This window comes from Pinus tabuliformis, chromosome 7, assembly GCF_031772625.1.
Source record: "Pinus tabuliformis cultivar Carrire ecotype Pingquan chromosome 7, CPIR1, whole genome shotgun sequence".
Classification (NCBI taxonomy): Eukaryota; Viridiplantae; Streptophyta; class Pinopsida; order Pinales; family Pinaceae; genus Pinus; species Pinus tabuliformis.
This window is the reverse complement of record NC_142293.1, coordinates 270,017,768-270,039,290: the sequence shown is the minus strand read 5'-3', so window position 1 is coordinate 270,039,290 and position 21,523 is coordinate 270,017,768. Positions and strand designations below refer to the sequence as shown.

At 41.7% G+C, this 21,523-nt stretch overlaps 1 protein-coding gene across 1 annotated transcript; it reads right to left on the bottom strand.

Moving 5' to 3' along the window:
- Positions 1-2,039: 2,039 nt before the first annotated feature.
- Positions 2,040-8,006, bottom strand: LOC149246908 (uncharacterized). The gene is made up of 4 exons (XM_089442859.1): positions 6,633-8,006; positions 5,417-6,323; positions 3,279-5,257; positions 2,040-2,894 (listed from the first exon to the last, which is right to left on the bottom strand). The coding sequence occupies exons 1-4, from the start codon at positions 8,004-8,006 to the stop codon at positions 2,040-2,042; spliced, it is 5,115 nt and encodes a 1,704-aa protein (XP_089298985.1).
- Positions 8,007-21,523: the final 13,517 nt, after the last annotated feature.

Genomic DNA, 21,523 nt, shown 5'->3' with positions numbered 1-21,523 from the left:
ATAATACATACAATGCCTTTGCTGCTTTTGCCTTTGTGCCTTGGCCTCTTGTTGTGTTTTCTGTTGCCTTTGTGCCTCGGCCTCTTGTTGTGTTTTCTGTTGTTTTTGCTCCTCAATGGAAAGTGTGAACGAAGTTATTATTCTTAAAACAATATGCATGCATAAAAACAATACCTGCTAGATGAACCAGGGAGTCCTTAATGCCTTACAGAAGGCAAGCACCCAGCTAGCAAGGAAGAAGAAACGAAAAGCTATAGCCATAAAAGCCACTGACAGAAGGTGGCAGCCATAGAATCCACTGATCACTATGGGCATAGAAGGGACCAAAGCCATTACTGAACAGGCGTTATGAGGACTAGGTAATCCTAAGCTTTTGGGTGGCACGTGAGAAAGGAATCTATTAGGATGTCTACCGAACGGATACACAGAAGATTTCTTTGTGAGATTGACTTGCATGTTATGAGCCCAATATTTGTCCATAGCTCTACATACTGTACTGATTCAGGATAAATATGAAAAAGTTTTAAAATTTTAAGGGAAAAAATATATAGTACTTTTGCTTAGAATACAAGAAGGATATCAAGAAAGATGGATAACTAGATTTTTATTTTTATTTATTTTTTATTTTTTATTTTATTTTTTTTATAGAATTTTTTTATTTTTTTATTTTTTATTTTTTATTTTTTTTTTATAGAAAATTCAGGGCACTTGTTTTTTTTTTCTCAGTAAATCTATGCTATTCTATTATATTATGTACAGGAAAACATTACAAACAGAAAGTCAGGTTGCCCAAGGCCGACTGTGGCTCTGTGGGTTATCAGCTCGCGACTCCATATTAGCCCACGCAGGGGCAGCATTTCCAACCAGAATGTCATCCAGAACGCCACAAACCACAACATTGTTTTCAATCCAAGCAAAAATAACCCACGCAGGGGCTGTGAAACTCAAAAACTTCCCTCGCAGGGGCGACAGAGGACCTATGACAACGCCTTTACGAATCCTACTATCAGAGCCATAGCAAATATAGACCTGTATATGAACTTGAGAGACACCGACATAAACATATACCCTATACCAGACCCAGACACAGACAGAGACCGAGACAGAGGACTTAAACCAGACCTGAACAAAAGTGAAGGACGTCGGAGCTTGCCGCAGAGTTCTACTCCTCGGGCTTCTCCTCGATGATCGGACACCATCCGTAATGTTCAGGGAGGCCTTCCTTTTCTTCCACTGCAGCTTTCTTGGAGGTCGACGCCTCCTGCTTCTGAGGTTGGATGGGAGTCTGCTCAGGGATTCCCTCTGTCTTTTCCTCGACGATTTCCGGTTGCTCATCTGATAGCGCCTCCTTGCTGCCCGAACCGCCCTCACCTTCCTGAGTGTCCTCAATGAATAAGACTGAGATGTGTGCATTGATGCATGAATTATTCCTCGAGCTGCCGAGGGTGAAAACGGCAGTTCCAAATGCTGGAAGAGAGGGTGGTCCTGCATTGGGGCCACTTGTGTCCATGAATTGAGCAGCCTGTATGGGAGTAGCCCCTGCCCTTCTGTGGCAGTAACAAAAACAGCAATGGTGGTGGAAATCCGCAGCGGGATGGCGTGATGAGCCTCCTCGACTTGTGCCTCGTCTACAAGGCATCCTTTCCCTTGGTCTGACCATATTTGTAGTGATGCTGGCAGAGTGAAACAGAGCGTCAATTGAAGGTTTCCCCCGCTTGACGGAGAATAGTTCTCTCCCACCAGATCTTGAACGAAGCACAGTATCACCCACACCGCTATCAACAGGGCATACGAGCTCGAAATGTCCCTTGACCTCTTGTAAACTGGCTGTAACAGCCGAGGCTGCTTCCTGGAGGAAGAGATAGCCAACACAAACCTTCGCGGTGTGCTCCTTACTCTGAGTATGGACCTGCCCCATTCTTTCTCCCAATTTAAGCTTCTCAACATTCTCTCGATTCCTGGACACCATAAATGCTCTCTGCAACCAAACCAATTCACCTTGTGTTGCATTGAAGGCCCTGTGCAATCGTTTCAGAACTTTATTCCTCGGCGGCAATCGGTAATGAATTCCGCTGAAGGTCACGAGGCGGCACATGTTGGCCATGTGGCCCTTCACTTGCAGACGTACTGACACCCGCATCCGGGGAGACTGCATCTCTTTGGATAAGGCTTTCACAATCCTGTGCCTGGAGATTGTTCGGAATGATATCCGTGTTTCCTGATAGGATGATCTGTTCATTTTCTACCCCAATGTTGGCCAGGAGGTCAGCTATCTTGTTGCCCTCTCTTTTTATGTGATTAAAGGAGATGGCTCTATTATTGCGCAGATACTGAGCCATGATGTTTAGCCTCGCTTCTAATCTCCAACTGGAAGCAATTTTCCTGGCTTGGGAGCCATTCTGTATGCGAGTGGCCATGTTGATGAGGATCTGGGAGTCCCCTTCCACAATCAATGGTTGAAGGTTGAGGTTCCCCGCTAGTAAGAGACCTTGCCAGAGGCCCTCTAGCTCTGCGGAGTTGTTGGTATCCCACCCCATATTTCCAAAGTAGATCTGCAGAGGAGTACCTTCATGGTTCCTCAGAATTCCTCCATATCCAGCTGCTCCAGGATTGCCTTTGGAAGCCCCATCAAAGTTGAGTTTGAATGAGTTAATAGGGGGGGCGTTCCAGCAGCTGTTGTCCTTGATATTACTATTGGAAGGGCTATGCTTGGAGACTTCTTGTGGCAGTTTCAGTTGCCAATTATCGAGGATGTTTTTCTCATTATCTGTAGAGGGGAGATCCTCCTTCGTCCAAGATCGGAGCAACATAGTTTCTTTGAGATTCCTGTGTAGCCTGTTCCATATTTCTTCAATAGGAGAGCGCTTGTTTTTGAAGATACGTTTATTTCTTTCCTTCCAGATATTCCAAAGGACAATTCCTGGGATGATTTTCCATAGGTGGTTGAGGATCTCACAATTGTAGGGGTTCTTTGGCCATTGCCTTATGGAATTGATGATGTCGTTATCCCCTCTGCAACTTTTTTGGCATCTGAAGCTCACCTTTTCCCATAACTGATTGGCTAAGGAGCAGGTATCTAAGAGGTGCTGAAGGGTCTCTTCGCTTTGAAAGCAGTTATGGCAAATAGAGGGGCCTTGAAAGCTTCATCTCCTTAGTTTATCCCATGTGAGAATTCTTTTATGTCCTACCAGCCAGAGGAAGTAGGAGATTTTGGGCCATGATCCGAGTCCCCATATTTTGCTCCATAATGGATCAGTAGGAGAGGGGAAGTTGCAGACCAACTTGTAGGCTTCGGAGGTGGTGTAGGTCCCTTTGGGTTGATAACCCCATCTGAGAATGTCGTGGCCTTCATCCTGCCTTATGCTTCGTTTTCTTAGCTCTTTCTCAAATTCTTCTGCCTCCTGTGTATTTATGTTATTGAGAATTTGGTTACTCTGTCTCCATTTTCTGAATCCGTGCTCCAATTCCTGCATCCAAAAATGATGAACTTTATCCTGCTGCTGCTCCGGCCTGTCTGGTATCATAGATGGATGAAGAACACTAGTAAGCTTGGGCATTTGGTTCCAGACATCTATCCAGAATCTAGCCGTGCGGCCATTCCTAATTTCCCAGAAGCTGTGCTGTTGAATTAGCCGATAGTGCTGTTTGGCCGCATTCCAGATTAACGACCCTTTTTCAGTGGGAGTAAATCTGATGAGTTCTTCTTGGGGTCTGTTGTTAGCATATTTGGCTGTCCAGATTTTTACCCACGGCTTTTCTGGGTTAGTGATCCATTGCCACCAAATCTTAGCATTCATGATGGAGTTGCAATACTCTGGGTCCCTTAGCCCAATGCCACCCTTGTCTTTGGGCATGCATATAGTAGACCATTTAACCAAAGCCCATTTACGGTTGGTAGCCAAGCTGCCCCAAAGAAAATCACGCTGTAGGCTCCTTATTCTTTTAAGGACCCACTTAGGTGCTGCTAGGGTGGAGAAGAGGTAGAGCGGCATGGCTTGAAGGACAAATTTTATGAGAACCACCCTACTGGCAAGGTTTAGAGATCTGTAGGTCCAAAGGTTGAGACGAGACTCAAGCTTGTCTAGGAGAGAGCGCCAAGCGGGATGCTTTATGGCAGAGGCAGTGAGGGGAGCTCCAAGATATTTGGAGGGGAGGGTAGCAGAGGGGAAGCCAAGAATGCGAGTGACAGCAGATTTAACAGAAGGAGGAGTGTGAAAGAAGAAGATCTGCGACTTGGAGTTATTGACATGGGTGCCAGAAGCCTCAGAGAAGTCGTTGAGGAGGGATTTTAAGCGAGAGGCTTCCTGGACAGAAGGATAGCCAAAAAGCATGGTATCATCAACGAATTGCTGATGAGAGGTGGCAGGGGTATTGTGAACAGAAATGCCTTTAAGCTGTTGAGAATGGAGGGCGTGTTTGATGTGTCTACCAAGACCCTCAGCCATAAGAACAAAGAGGAAGGGGGATAGGGGATCACCTTGCCTGATACCTCGAGAGGGCTTGAAAGGGCGGGAAGGGATACCATTCACCAGGATGGAAAAGTGAGTGGAAGTGATTAGGCTCATGATCCAGCGAATCCACATGGAGCCAAATCCAAAAGCTTTTAACATGTGATGAATATAAGTCCAACTGAGCTTATCGAAAGCTTTAGAGAGATCCAGTTTGAGTATCATACCTGCTTGTTTGGAATGCTTGAGGGAGTGGATTATCTCGTGCGTGAGGAGGATGCCATCCATTATCTGTCGTCCTTCCACGTACCCCGACTGTTCCGGAGAGATAAGCAGAGGTAATAGGGGTTTAAGCCTGTTTGCAATAACTTTTGATATGACTTTGTATATGACGTTACAAAGAGCTATGGGCCTGAACTTGTCAGGGGTAATGGAATCCTCCTCTTTAGGGATGAGAGTGATAAAAGTGGAGTTGAGGGAGGGGAGAAGCCAGCGCATGGCCCTTGATTCCTCTACAATCTGCCAAACCTCCAACTTTATCATGTCCCAAAAAGCGTGGAAGAACGTGGTGGTGAATCCATCTGGGCCAGGGGCCTTTCCTTCTTTGAGCTGGGACATTGCCTCGTCTACCTCCTGTGGAAGAATAGGGCGCATGAGAAGCTCATTGTGTTCCTCCGTGATGAGTTTTGGCACATTGCTGATTATTTTCCCAATAGCCTGTTGCCGATCTTCTATTGGTTCCCGGTGGACATGTTGGAAATGATTGAGGAGAACCTCTTCGATTTCCTCATGCTTCTCTACTTTTTCCCCTATTTGATTCTGGATGAAGGGGATATTATTATGCATCCTTCTCTGCACCGTGGTTCTGTGGAAGAATTTGGTGTTGCGCTCCCCCTCCTTCAGCCACCTGACCCTTGACTTTTGCCTCCAGTAGATTTCCTCCTGCTTTCTTCTGTCTTCGAGCTGACTGTGAATGAGCCGTTCCTGATCCAGTGTAGCCTCCGTATGCCCTTCTGTGATTATCTTTTGTTGGAGATTCACTAGTTCCTGATTCAACTCTTGTTGCGCCTTAAATATGTTTCCAAAGGTCTCCCTATTCCATCTTTTTAGTTGATTTTTTAGAAATCTTAGCTTCTGTTGAAACTGATACATTTTTGCACCTTCTGGGGGTTCGAAGGATGTCCAAGTGGTCTTGACGAAGTCCTTGAATGCAGGGTGCGTAAGCCAAAACCCCTCAAAGCGGAAGGGTCTTTTCGTCAAATCACCTGGTCTCCGCCATTGTAGAGCGATTGGCCAATGATCCGACCCAGTGTGTGCAAGTATTTCTGCTGAGATATCTTCTCCTAGGTGCACCGCATTGTCTGAGATGAGAAAGTGATCCAATTTGGAGGCGATTTGGAACTTGCCAGCTTTGCGGTTGCTCCAGGTGAAGGTGCCATTACAGAACGGCATATCGATTAGAGACGCAGTTTGGATAAAGTCCTTGAAGCGAGCAACTTCTGGTTCCATTCTGATTCTCCCTCCTATCTTTTCCTCACTTTTGGTAATCATATTAAAGTCCCCTGCCACGATCCATAGTGGGTGTCTTCTGTTATTGCTCAGAGCTTCTATAGTATCAAGGAGCGCGATTTTGCTACCCGTATCTTGCGGAAAATAAACATTTGATAAGTTGCCATGAATGTTGGTGCCCAATATATGAAAGGCAGCCTGTATGAGATGATGAGAGGCATGAAAATCTGTGAGAGTTACCGCCTGAGTGTTCCATGCTATAGCTAGCCCTCCAGAGGCTCCCAAGGCGTCTACAGCAACCGACCGACAACCTGGCCAAGCTTTTGAGAGTATGTTGCCTAGGGTGGAACTATTACATTTGGTTTCCTGGAGAAAGCACATCTGCGGCTTTTCCATTTTAATCATGTTTTTTAACATCCTAAGTTTTCCGGGGCTGTTAAGCCCTCTTAAGTTCCAGGATACAAGCTTCATGGATCAACTATTGTTGGAGGGCCTGTAGTACTTCGTTAACTTGGCATATCTGCCTGAATCTACCAGGATTTTCCCGATCTCGATTGTTCGCTAGAGATTTGTTTTCCTTCCTCTCTTTTTAGAATCTTTTGGGCGCAGGCTGCCATCCCAATGACTTCCTGGTTGTATCCCTAGTTGGTGTTGATGATAAGCTCTTGAGATGACCACTTCGAGCTTATTGAGTTGATTCTCAGATATTGTATCATATGCTCTCTTTTTGCAGGCTAGTTCTAATTCCAGAATATCCAGACCATTTAGATCTATGCTTTCTGGCTCTTCTTCCATTAGCTGCACTTGACTGCTTTCTTCTTTATTGATCTCTGAGTCCTGGGGTAAGTCTGCCTTTCCGTCAACTTCCATGTTCTTGTGAATCTCCACTGTTTCTTTCTGACTTCTGCTGAGGATAGAAGGGATGATGATGGGGGAATGAGGTTTGGAAGGGGGATCTGAGGAAGGTGGGTGGGATGAAGAAGATGGGCGAGTGGGGTTGGACTCAGAGGTCAGGGGTTGATCTTCAGGGGTCTGAGCAAGAACCTCAAAGCTGTTCTTAGAAGCTGGATTTTGGGGTTTGTTAGGCTGGGGATTGGTCCCATTCTGGGGCTTTTTATGCGAGCGCTTCCGGCTTGAGACCTTGGTGAAGCCGTCCTGGGTTGGGGTTTCAGAAGAGTCAGGGGAGTTGGCTTTGGCATTTTGAGGGAAGTCCCTGAAGAGATGCCCCAGTGCATGGCATTTTCTGCACCGAAAGGGCACGTGTTCATAGTTGAGAGGCTGGATCCATTCTTCATCTCGGTGGGCAAGAGTTACCGACTCTGGTAGAGCTTCATTCAGGCGGATAAAGACACATATTCGAGCATAGGAGATATACTTACGCGTTTTGGTTTCTTCTGCCGCTCTGATGTATTCTCCCACTCCATTTCCTATACCCTTGAGAGTGTCTTCATCCCAATATTCATCTGGAAGAGAGTATAATCTGATCCAAACCGGCGCCCACGTGAGGTCTTCTTTATCTGGGTTGAATCTTGGAATCCATTCCCTCAGGTATAGTCCTGCTGAGTTAAAAAAGTAAGGCCCGTTCCCCAGAATCCTATATTTGTCCTCTAGACAAAAAAAGATTGCGGTAAAGAAGCCTTTCGGCCCCAGCTGAAGGGTGACATCTCCTTTGGGTTTCCATTTCGCCGCAATCCATCCGTATAAGGCTTTCTCAGTCGGCCAAAACCCTATAAACTTCCCAATGATGGCATGATCTGTCATGAACTCTATTCTCCTGTCTATTTTGTCGCCGGGCAGCTCTATTCGTGGCCGTTCTTTAGCCACTGGTCGGCATGTTGATGAGGAGATTTTCGGGCTTTCATTTGGAGTTTCTTTTCCTTCTTGCGTGAAGCTGTCCTTGTTTTTCCGATGTCCGGTTTCCTTTTCATCATCTTGCTGCTGTTTCCCTTTGTTTAGGATTTCCTGATCCACTGATCCAAAGATTACTGTTTGTTCAGGCTCGTGCTGTGAAGGGGAGGGCTCTGACGCCCTCCCCTGGGGATGTTCCATTGCCCCTTGCTAATGCTCTGCAGCACTGTCACGCTGCAGTGATTCCTTTGCAGTCCTTGAGCGTATACCGCGCAGTGCCGTCGGCGCCGTAGAGGGAATGCTCAGAACCCTTGTTCCGTTCTCGCTTCCTCCTTCCGTTCCAATTCAGGGCACTTGTTATATGCATGAAATCAATAATATTTTTTATTCTCGAATAGTTACTTGGGAGAGCCAATGCATCACACTGAAGATGTGAATCCACATTCGCTGCATCTATCAATGGCAGTTTTGTGCTACCCAACTAGGAGAGTATTTAGTGATTTGCTTTGGGTGCAATAGGTCCCGAGTTCAATTCCAAAAATATATAGTTTCTAAACACTTTCAGTAAATTAAAAAATAAAATAAAAATAATACTGAAAAATAAAAATAACTTATCTTGAGTCTTGAGTGTTTCCTAAGTTACTTGGTTCATTCCTTGTCAGTGAATAAAAATAAATAAAAACAACTTATGTTGAGTGTTTCCTAGGCCAGTTGGTTCATTCCCATAGACAGGACTGCTTAAGTAAACAAGGCTCTATTTATATCATGATTATTTATATCAGGAATTTTACCAACGACCTTTACTATGTCTAAAGGTCCAAAAAGAAGTATTTGTTGATTTTTTTTAAGAAAATAAAAAATAAGTTTTACACATACTTGTTTGTAACCATAAACTTAGAAGTATTTGTTGATTGTTGATTTTTCTTAAGAAAAGAAAAAATAAGTTTTACACATACCTGTTTGTAACCATATCAAAAGAGAGCTCCCCTGTTGAGAGCTCCACTCTTAGAGCCAAGAGCGAAACCCTGTAGGTACGATGGCTTTTGGGAAAATGGCTTTTGTTCCCAAAAGATGTCAAGAATATATGTTAGCTAAGAAGAAAATCTTTCTAATTTACTTGCACAGAACAATAAGCCTCTCATGTTCCAGTATAGAAGGTAATAGATCCCATGTTGGGAGCAGGGCCATCCCATAGAAAAGAATAGAGCAGATTCAAAGCAACGCTAAGTGTTCACTATGGATGAGATGAAATCTGTAGCTGCGGTCTCAATAACAACAATGATATGTCCATATGGATGGATTGTTCCTTCTGTTGGTGAAATACCTATTTGCGCTCAGGTCTCTTTTTCTGAATTCTTCATATTCAGATTATGAGAACAAACATTACTCACCAAGAAATGGTGGTAGGCAACAGTGACAACCCTAGCAAGTTTAGGATAGCAGGACAGATGTTGCATGTACATGGCAAGTTTAGGACAACTGTTGCATGTGGACAAAATTGGCCAAATCGGCCGCAACGGTTGCATGTGGGAAAGTAGTGGACTTTGAGTTAGCCAAATATAAATGTATCATGATCCACCACAAACATTAAATGTGTTGGAGTAATGCTAACTCCAAACTAACATTAGGTTGCATGTGGGAAAGTAGTGGACTTTGAGTTAGCCAAATATAAATGTATCATGATCCACCACAAACATTAAATGTGTTGGAGTAATGCTAACTCCAAACTAACATTAGGTTGCATGTGGGAAAGTAGTGGACTTTGAGTTAGCCAAATATAAATGTATCATGATCCACCACAAACATTAAATGTGTTGGAGTAATGCTAACTCCAAACTAACATTAGGTTGCATGTGGGAAAGTAGTGGACTTTGAGTTAGCCAAATATAAATGTATCATGATCCACCACAAACATTAAATGTGTTGGAGTAATGCTAACTCCAAACTAACATTAGGTTGCATGTGGGAAAGTAGTGGACTTTGAGTTAGCCAAATATAAATGTATCATGATCCACCACAAACATTAAATGTGTTGGAGTAATGCTAACTCCAAACTAACATTAGTTAGAGTTATGATGAAATTCAGTGGATTTCAAAACTTATTTCCTAAGGTGAGTACATTAATCAATCAACGCAATTAATAAAGAGTCTACGCCTAGCGATCGCTATAGTCCCTGCACCGCCTAAGGCAGGGACTAATAAAGGATGGATCTAACAAAATAAATAGAGAGCAGAAGGTAGACGACATATAAATAGAAACTATATGACATATACCTATATACTAGTTAAATTGCAAAAGAGAATATGATATATACACAAACTAGTTAAATTGCAAAAGAGAATATGATATATACACAAACTAGTTTGGTTGATATTGTGATTGTGAGACCTAAATAATTGGATGATTTTATATTTTATATTATTTTGACATATATATAAGGGAAACATTGTAAAATATTTTACATAATTATAATTATAAACATGTTTACAAGTGTACTTGAATAGGATTAATGTTTTTAAAAGAATACACATTTTTTAATATTATGTAATAATTTTTAGTTATAGTTTTTTTTTTTAATATTATATAGTTAGTTTAACTATTTTTGAGGCACAACAGTTTTAGGTGATTTGATTTTCCATCAAATTGTAGTTAACTAGTTTGAACTTGATATCTAATGATATATGTTATGTTAATTTATTAACTCCTATAAATTTTATTTATATAAAAAGTGTTAAGTGGATTATTCAAAATGATAAAAAAATTGGTATTTATAATTAATATTTATGGAATGTAAATGATAAAAAATATTTTAAATAAAATTAAAAATAAAAAAAGTCCATGGGATGTAGAGTAGATGGTGATAAAGTGTTATGTTAAGGCACTCTATATTGTAAAGGTCATTTGTTTGAAATTATGTGGGCAAAAATCTAGAAATGCTAAGGGGGACCCACATCTCAAAAAAATCTTATGCACTTATTTGTATTCTTATCATACATATTTTTTGTGCCCTATTTATAGATAAATAAAGAAACTGTTAAAAAAAAAAAATCTTAAATAATACTTCACGACTTGTCAATAAAGTTTTCATCTTTAAATGTTAGTATTGAAGTGGTAAAGACTCAAATCTTTATCTATTTTTGCATATTTTATTATAAGGCATGTATATTGTACTTTAAAACTTTAGTCTTCTTTTTCATAAATTCAAAATTAAAATAAATCTAAATCCATATATATGTTCTCTTCATGTACATGATACATCTATTATTATAACTAAGCAAAGTTCCATGGTAATGATATGTTTGTCCATGCATGCAACATTGAGTAAGATATAAATATAAAAGTAACTTAACTTGCAAACTTGATAATTTGTAAATAAAACAAATAAATCCATTCTAACTACATTCATCAAAAGTAATGTAACATTGATAGAATATAACATCAAATCCACATCATGAATTTAAAAGTCAATGAAGATGTTGTCATATACACAAGTCCAAATTCATGTATTTGTATTCAAAATTGGTCTAGCTATACATTTTTCTTTTTTACAAAATGGAACTTCATTCCCAACATAGATAATGGAAGCTCATGCCCATAAATGGCATCATGACTGGTCTAGAAATTGGGTCTATAAGTCACTCTCGCCACTCTTGGCACTCCCAAGAGCATTTCCAAAATCATATTGCTGCAAAAATTACAATAACCAATTAGTTGTAAAAACCAAAATGCATAGAATTAATTTCGTTAATTCATGACAAACTTTTGATCAACTACTCATTCTCACTGTGAATATCTAAGGTAATGGATAAGACTGCCCTTCTTGGGTAGATGGTGGACCACTTGGTGATGGATATATACATGGTTTAGGGGTGATGGGTAAAGGCATGATGGAAGTGAAATAGGAAAAAGGTAGTGGGTGTGGGCGATGATACACCCCATCGGTTGTATGATATTGGGAATCACCGTGGGGGGGGGGTGATTGGAAAGTTAAAGGTGAATGATTGTGTTAGATACCTATACCAATAGGTTTCATATTTCATGATGGGCAAATAAAAGTTCCAAATATGCTCTGCTTTGCTGATGCAAAGATCCCATATTTCCAAGAGAAGACAATATGTGTACATAAGCTTGATGTTGACTCAATTTTGATGGATGGTCCAACAGCCTAATCTGGATCATGCCATGCTTCAATTTTCTGTTATAGAATAGAGAAAGAAGTCTGTCCAAACTGTCTAATCTTGGCAGACCACTAGTTAGGTAGAGAATTAAGGTTCCCAACTGCTTAATCTGGGGCCTTGGAAGCAATAAGGGTATTTCTAGATAGAAAATCAAAAGAAAAAGCCAAAGGAAAAGAAAAGGCACATGAGGGTCTGCAAGTCTAAGTGCACCCTCCATGAAGAAACAAAAAAATGCTAGGCAAGTAGATGGGTAGGTAGATGGGGTTGCAGAAATGTCATTCCTTTCAACTGAATTTTGCTGGTCTAACATAAAGGAAACATCAATGGATAGAGAAGTTCCTCTTCTCCATCATCTTGCAGCAAAACAAAGGAGCATGTCTAACTTCCTGTTTCCCCCCCCCTCACATTCATTACTAACATCCCTTCACCAGTTGTGTTCATAAAAGAATTCAAGGTTTTATGTTGGTTCTTATTTCTTTAAAAGCCACATTTCTTGTCTAAAATCATTTTCATTTTGATCTACTTCCTAAACTAAGTTGATTTCATATAAAACTTAATGTTTTACCCCCTCACCCCCTTCCTCCACTCATACTAACTCCTAAACTTCTTATTATCTAAATCCCCTATGTTCCCCTTTTTCCTACTATTATAAACACTATGGTGTATAAACCCCAAGCAATGTATAAATATTCCCTTCCCCCTGGCATTATAGCCATATGTCCAAAGTCAGGGATTAAATTGACCTCTGGTCAGTTTAATAACCTAAAGCCCTACCCCCCTTTTTCCCTTCAGAAATCATTGAAACCATTTACCCACTTCATTTGCAAAAAGACCTTGTAAAAAACCCACTATTACTTCTAACCCGCTTTATTTGCAAAAATGCACCAAAAACCCATTATTCCGCTTTATCCAAAGTTTGGCGCAATGCGCATTTTCATTAAAAAATACATTGAAAAACCCATATAATTCACCAAAGTCCTAAGTCCCCACTGGGCACGCATTTCAAAGGAAATATTAAATTATTCCCGCCCGCTGACCGTATCGTCCGGACAACTTGATGACCCGTCGACCGTCGGATCTGGGTTTTCCCATCCGACGGCCCACATCCATATCGGATCGGCCCCAATGACCGTAATTTATCGCCTGAGAAACTGTCAGAGGGTGACGTCAGGCCTCTGCCACGCGTCACCCCCATATCCTCTCGGGTCGCCCTCTGACAAAACCGCGACCGTATCTAAGGCGGTCCGAGAAAATCCGCTTACCGCTTATGGTTTTCTGCTACTCACGTCACGTCCTCGTCACCACTAGTCATGCCTACGTCATGCCACATCGCCGCCGCGTCAGCGCCCCTGTCCGCCACTGCTCCGACCTGTCCGCCACCTCACCATCCCCGTGGACCACCCACAGGCCGCCACATCACTCGATGACGTCATGCTGACGTCATCCGACCCTGACCCCACCTGATGACGTCATCCAAAAAAAGCGCCAATGACCCAAAAGTCCATATTTTTGTCGAAAAACGCGGTTTTTCTCACTTTTTGCAAAAAAAAAAAAAAAAAAAAACAAAGAACTGTTCTGCTTTGCATGCATATCACGACCTCATCCGCCAACCTGCTGAAATCATCACAGAGACCGTGGGCGCTTCCATTCCACCTGCATTCGCAGCCATTGCCTGCAATTAAAGAGGTATTTATCAAAATCACTTCCCCCGCACCTGGTTTTATCCATATTTGTCCAGATGCTAGCTTAAAAGAGTGAAAAACACTGAATTTACCAGCAAACCTCCAGTAACCTGTATCTATTTCCAACTGGTGGGTCGCAATTCCTCTGCAGAGCCTGCATTTAGCAAAATTTACCTAAATTCACAGTTAGTTCGCGCATTCGTGAACTAAGAACCCGAGCTGCACTAATTCACCGTGGAGACACTCTTATCAGTCCTGGTATTGGCTTTATCAGTCCTCTGCGTAGTATTTCAATTGCTGCTACTGCCATTTACCCTCTGTTCCTTTGCATTTTACCTCTCTGTTGCAAAAGTACCCCCCCTTGCGTTGTTCTGCTCACTCAAACCAGTTCACATACAAATCAGAGGCCTTATTAGCCATGGAAACACCAGTAGCCCTGAATATTCAACCTCTGAATGCCCCACAAAGAGAATTAGAATGGAAGGCCCTGGGGGATAAGGATTATCAGATGATAGACTCATTTTCAATGAATTCCAAATTTAACATTCATCTGCTGAATGAGTTAAAGGCCCAACACCTCAGTGGAGCTGATATATTAGGGATTTGGGACTCCAATTTGCCCATTTTTAACCTTCCTCAAGTCAATTCCCTACCAGACTTGATCCATAGATGCTGTGAATGCTATGATCCATGTCAGAGAGCTGTTCTCAGTCCCACAGGCTCAGTCTTGTTTCATATTACCCCTGAGGCCATAAATGAGATGCTGCACTTTCACACTGCAAGACCCTTGACTCCTCTCTCCATGTTAGACTTATTAAAGAAGGGGGGCAACCTGTCCAGTGCCCAGATCATCAAAATCAATCAGTTATTCATACAGCCAAGTTCTGAAACTGTGAGAACGCCTCCTATTGGAAATCCATACCTCAATGAATTGGGCGAAATGCTTTTAGATTTGATCAGCTATGTCTTGGGCTACAAGGGAACTGAGGATGTTGATGACACCATTATGGCTATGCTGTCCATATTTTCTCCTGGAAAGCCTCCTGCTGTGCATTATGATTATGCTACATATATTGCAAACAAGATTCATGAGCAACTGATGAACCTAGAAAGGGAGAAGGTGTTTAGATACACCAGATACATATATCATCTGTTCTTATTTTATCAGCCTGACAGTTTCCCTATTCCTCTCAAGAAACTTGATGCCCAGGGAAATCCAAGGTCAGTTGTGTTTTGGATTTTAGTTTTTCATCACACCTCTTGCTCACCATACACATACTGTGAATTCATAGACCTTTTCATTCATCCATCTTTGACCTTGTTATATGGTGTTCCTCCTCCAAGATTGACTGATGAAATGCAAAGAATTCTCCATCTCTCTAAGACTTACAGCATTGGTGATTGGTACTTTTACCAGCACCATACAGTGATAAGAATATATGGCTGTGAGTTGGACCCTTATAGGCTGCCAAGATATGTCCCTATGAGACTATTTGCCCTGGAATACTTCAGGCAGTTTGGAAATGCAGACCAGATCCATTTCCATAGTAAGAACAAGAAAGTGCAACTAAAGGTCAGAAACCAGCTAGGCCCTTTTCTTTACAACATAAGGGAGGAGGGATGGAAGGAAGCAGATGGCATGTTAGAGGCCCTCCGATTGGAAACCAGTTTTCGCTGGGTACCTTATGACCCTAATCATTTCATTTCTCTCAGGAGGGTAAAACATAAATTGGGTGTTTATGCTCATGTCAGATTGCCTCAGATTGAGAAGTATGCCAACTTGTTGAGTTGGAAAGAGGGCACCTTAGAAGAGGCAACTACTAGAGAGAAAATGATACAAAGAAATGCAAAGAATATTGAAAAAGAGGCTGACTTGGAAACTTGTGGACAGGTTTCCTCTTCATATCAAAGGCAACTAGGAGCAGCTGCCTCATCTTCCACAGCACATCAGCAAGCAGCCAGAACTACTCATCAAACTTCCAGCAAAGGCAAAGAGAAACAGATGGAGCCAGAACAGCTAGCTCCTACAGAACAGCAGCAGGAAGTACAACAGCAAGAGGTACAACAGAAAAAACAGCAAGAACAAGAGCAACCAGGGCAGCAAGAGCAAACATCTGAAGCTCCAATATCCACTGGGCAGCAGGCACAAGAAACTCTGCCTCCTAGGCAAGAAAAGACAGTGGAGGCCTCAGTGCTACAAACTCCACAACAAGAAGAAAAGGGAAAAAAGAGGGATAGAGAGCAGGAGACTCCCCTCACCACATCTATAAGTCATGGGGAGAAAAGGCACAGAATGAATCCCCTCTCTGAGGAAGAAATGCCTATTGGGCAATCTTTGGGCATGGGCCCACCAAGCATGGAAGCATCTGCAAGTTCCTTTCAGCAGGAACATGAAAGGACAGTTGGAGGAGAAGTCAGCTCCTCAAGCCACCAAAGGGGAGCTGAAGCAGGCATCAAACAACAGTTTATAGATATCAAAAAGAGGAATGAGCCACTCAAGATACAACTCTATAATCACTTGTTGAAAATGGCCCCTACAAACCAACAGAGGTTGATGTCTGCATATGATGTACATGAGGGCAAAATGGTAATGAGTCATTTTATGCCAACCATGTTGCAGCCACAGTCAGCTGCAGACTACATAAGGACCAACCTTGAGGTCCTTGCAAAAGACATCCACCCTATGGATCAGATTGAATTGCATAAGCAAACGGGTGAGATGGTGTATGCCACTCTTGCAGACAAAACATTGGTAAATCTTAGGCTGGAAAATAGCCTAAACAATACAGCTGCCCAACTTGAGTTGGAGAAAGCATCCTCTCAAGCAAAGGACAACCGAATCAAAGCTTTAGAGGATATAATCATAGAACTTGGGCATGATCCCAAGGACATCAAGGCTGTACAAGCGCTGCTGAAGCTAAGAGATGCAGATATGGCAGCACTAAGAAAAATGGTTAAGGTCCCAGCAACTATTCACCCACAAACAGAAGAGGTTGCTCAGCTGAGACATGACCAAGATGCAGCAGCTATGCTGGTATCGTTATACAAACAGCTGATCCAGACACAGGAGAAATTGGGAGAATCAGAGGCAGCACTGCAGGCAGCCCTACAACAGAGGGAAGTAGGCCAAACATCACAACCCCCTCCACAAATAATCAACCTTGAGGAACCCCCTCAAACTACTGCTCCTCCTACAGAACAGACAGCTCAGACAGCGCCATCTACATCAGCACCAGCACCAACAACAGACCAGGCTCCAAGCCTTGACATGCAGAAGCTGAAGAACGAAATTCAGGCCTTAGAAGCCCAAATGGCAGAGCTAAATGAAGCCAGGGAGAATTTGGCCAAGCTCAATGAAAAATATGACAAATCCAAGCAGAATGTAGCAGAAAAAGGGAGGGAAATAAAGGCCCTTAAGGAGAAGATAAAGGAGCTGGAGAAGGAGCTCACCCTTGACAAAGTGGTGGCTGAGCTTAAGACAGTTTTATGGGCCAACATTGGCCAATCAATTACGGATCAGTGGCAGTACATTGAAACTATTCATGAGCAAATAGAGCTCATAGGAAAAGCACACAGAGAAGTCCAGAGATCAAGGGCATCTCTAGGCAACATGCCTGAGGTAGCCAATAGAATGATTAATGTGCTCAATAACCGTACAGGTCCTCAGCTAGCAGCAATGGGAATTCCCAACAGAACTGAAACTATCCTGCTGATAAAGAGGGTCCTTACATTAAGAAGCCTGGTACAAACACTGGAAAGAAGAAGCCAGGACATGCAGACAGAAGTAAACAGATTTATGGACAAGTTTGCAGCATTACAAAGCAGAGGTCTTCCTGGCTTACTGAACAGCGCAGGGAAACTTCTTTCACATGAGAACTATGCAAAGAGGGTCAACACATTTGCTACCAATCAGATCACTGTAAGACCAAGTACCTCAGAAGAAACAGGGCCGGCATCTGGGCAAAGTCTCTATGATAGAGTAGAAAATTTATTTTTTATTATGAATGAGATCAAACATTTGTTTGAAGTGCCTCCAAACTTCTATAAATATACAGAGGCAGATGAGACCTTAGATGCAATTCTGAGACATCAACTGCCCACACAGGAATGGTGGACCAAAATGATACAGATGATACTGTGAACAAGAGGCTCTCATTAAGTTTTTTCATCAAAAAACATAAGTTATCATATACAGGAAAATTTGATGCATGCAATATGAATGAAGAAGAGTGGACTGAGCCAACTCAGCAGGAAGATTCGGCCACTAAGGCAACACTGACAGCTGCAAATGACAGGGCCGAGAAAGCTACAGGATGACAGAGCATAAAGACACATCATTCAACATTTATTCAGAACGCTCAACCGACTCAGTGGCCTCCAAAGGTCAAAAAGACTTCTGACAACATTAAAGAGCATTCATTTTGTATTTAGAGCAGCAATAACTTCCTTATCTACTATTCTGTAAAGTTGGTAAACATATTTACTTTTCAAAGTGACTCAGCGGTTGAGATATTTTGTGAAACCGATTGTATATATTCCCCCTCGCATAAGCATGCAGGGGTTGTTGATTTTCTCTCCTAGAGATCTTATGCTGTAAATTTTCAGAGTATTAATACAAAAGCTGATGGAATTTCTAAAGTTCTGCGTTGTCTGAGGCGTTGTAGTGTGTTTGCTGAATGCTACAGGATTCCTGCGTATTTCATGGCACAATAAGTTTCCTTTGAACTCTTCGTTATGTGTTTTTATTATTTCTTCATAACCCATTCGTGTTCTATGTTTCATAGTTTAATGGCAGAGAAAAAGAATAGTTCCAGGATTTATTCATAGAATACCCTGGCCTCAATCTATGCTGTTATAAATGTTTTCTTCAGCTATAGTTATAAGGGTGTAATTCTTAATTGCTGCACCTCCACACTATATCTTTCACAGTGGTTATTGCTCAGGAATTCAAGTCTGCTCCTGTCCAGTATATCTCTTTCTTGCACTCACAGCTTAGTGGAAAATTCTTAATTGCTTTTCACTGGTTAAACATATTTCACCATCACAATTTCAAGTTTGTTTCATGAAATGTTTAAATGGCCCTGTTGTTTCAACAATCTCACTCAACACTCCAAACAACCTATAGCCCCAGACTCCATCGCCCAATGGACTAATACTCTATGAAGATTTCCACCTTAGGTACTGAAAGACATCATTCAACCAAAACCTTGAACAAAACTGAACATCATAACTAGCCTAAAATCTTGACAAAACAGAGATAAATCTTAAAGAGAGAGCCCTCTCTGATTATAGGTGGGCTAGAGCCTATAATCCAAAGTTTGGTTAGTGGTTACCCCGGCCGTATTCCCTTGGGAGTCAAAGGGAACAACCTGGGAGTTAACAGATTGGAACAATGAGAAGGGTGGATGACTAAAGGGCATGGGTGGGAATTGGGAAGGGTTTGGGGAGGTGGTTATAGGCATGGAATAATTTACGAAGGAAAAAGGTTGTGGGTTTGGGTGACGATACATCCCCACTGGTTGTATCAGCCTCTTCTACGAGATGAGCCTTGGTTTTCTCCTTCCATTGTCACTGTCTGCTTGGCCGATCATAAAATTTCACTTGGTTGTTTTACCCTTTTTGAGGAACAATTGCAATGAGTGGTTTTATTAGCCAGCCTCTTGACCATTACATGTTTTGAGCAGTTCCACCATTCCCAGAACTAGTTTCTACCCTTTATACCACTCGTTCCTCCAGGACGAGTCACCTTTAATCTCTTTTTTTGACTCGTAAAAAATGAAAAGATCTCCGAGTATTTTCATTTTTGACTCGTTAAAAGAAAATAAAAACAAGGGGTATGCTTTTAAGCTCTTTTCTGACACTTTAAATATGAAAAGATTACCAAGCGCTTGTCCTTTTCAGCTCATAAATGGATTGGAAATTACATCTACTCAGTATAAGTTTAACCATTTTACGGAATGAGATAGATTACTTACGAAAAAGGAATATGTTGATCGAACATGGTCAATAGGTTCTCTCTTGTATTATTTTATGCTTTTTTGGACTTGAGAGACAAATTTATGAAAAGGAACTCGTGGAGTTTTCTTTTTGTCCCTTTTCAAACTCTCTAAACATGAAAAGGACCGAGTTCTCATTGTTGTTAAACTCGTTAAAACATCAAATAGCGACAAACTTTTCTATCGTGACAAGACTGAGTTTCACCTTCGATGAAATCATTAAAACATTACATAGCGATGGATTCACCTGAAGGGTGCAATTATACTACAAGAATATGTTATCCTCCTCAATCTTGTTTAAAAAATAAAGAGGTACTGGTCAACAATGACTGGGGAAAATGGAAAAGGGATAAATCACATTATGGTAGCAAGTCGCTCTTGAACATGACACTTTCACTTCATCTATGTGACTATTTGGGTTGGGTTATTTGCTTGATGGTTATCATACCTATGGTCTATCACACCATCCATCACTTTGGTTTTGGGTCAATGCTGCCAATTCATTTAGTGTCGCCGACATGTTCAAGATAAGTCACTCAGTAAACTTCATCCTTTGTAATACTCATAAACCTTCATTTTCATGACCGCCATTCCTGAACATTGTGTTGTTAGTCATATTCTATCTTCAAAATCATTACACTCATTTCGTGTCATTGATGGGGGATACATCAAGGCCCTCCTGTGACGAGTCGCTCCTTGTCCACATCGGCACATTATCTAAGAGGTTGACTTAGAAACACCCTTCCAGTACCTTGAGGATTGCATACATCAATGGAAAGTTTCTTGCTTTTAGCGATAAGTTGACATCACATGCCTTTGATCGAAAGACTTTGTATGGTGTTCGACATCAAAACATCTATTCACACCATGCATAATGTATTGCAGTACCTTGAGAATCATTATCATTATTAGTGATTTCTCTCGTGTCTGTTAAGATCTTACATCATTGGCTGGTAATCAGACGGTGTCTTCCCATGTTCGACTTTAGATCACCTTTTCACATGGTTAGACTTGTACTTGAGCAAATGATTGGGCGAGATAGAAGACCCTTAATCTAGTTTCATCCATCCAGGCTGTGATTTCAGGAGAGTACTAGATCATCTGTACGGTGGCTTTACATAGATGGTCATCCTATCATGGGTCTATATCTGTAGATGACTATATGATTTATGTACATGTAATGAAAAGTTTATATGTTGAGTATGGGTATGCCTTCCCTCAGCAATTCATGAAAAATTCAAATATATCATGATATTATGTATTGTAATTGATGCAAGTCACCGTCCACTTCAGATCCTCCTCATCACATCATAAAGCATATCACTTGACATTATCATTTTCGATTTCATGCTTTAGGGGGCAGCTGTTATAGGTCTATTTGGGCACATCACTCCCGATGATCAGATTAGTACAATTAGGGCTCATCAAACCCTAATTCAATAGCTACATGCCCTAGACAAGTCATCAAATTGAATGCTTTCATCCATGAATGTTTCCTAGCTTGAAACCCTGCTGAAATGTCTCCTTGGGACACCAGCGTAGCCTTTGTCAAGGGTAACGGCGCTGTAGAGTAGATAGGCCCATTCAGATCTACACTGTAATGCACTTAGGCCCACTTTGACCTACACTGGGTGAGGATGAGCGAAATTGACATAGGATTCTCAGAATATTCCTTGATTCTAGAGCATTCTAGAAGGATGCCCAGCTCTTATCTCATCCTATGAGCTCGACTTTGGATAGGATATGGATCAATTAGCCCTCTATCCTCTCGTCCCTTTCTCCATGGAAAATAAATCCAATTTTGGAAAACCATTCAATGCCCAATTTATGACAAAACCACTTGCATTTCCCTATAAATTGA

What these genes read in the sequence shown, in the direction of transcription:
- LOC149246908 (XM_089442859.1), bottom strand. Translation starts at nt 8,006, where the DNA reads ATGGAACATCCCCAGGGGAGGGCGTCAGAGCCCTCCCCTTCACAGCAC. An exon ending in AACTCAATAAGCTCGAAGTG is followed by an intron (nt 6,324 to 6,632) that starts GTCATCTCAAGA and finishes TGCTTTCTCCAG; the next exon opens with GAAACCAAATGTAATAGTTC. An exon ending in CCTCCGAAGCCTACAAGTTG is followed by an intron (nt 2,895 to 3,278) that starts GTCTGCAACTTC and finishes AATATCTGGAAG; the next exon opens with GAAAGAAATAAACGTATCTT.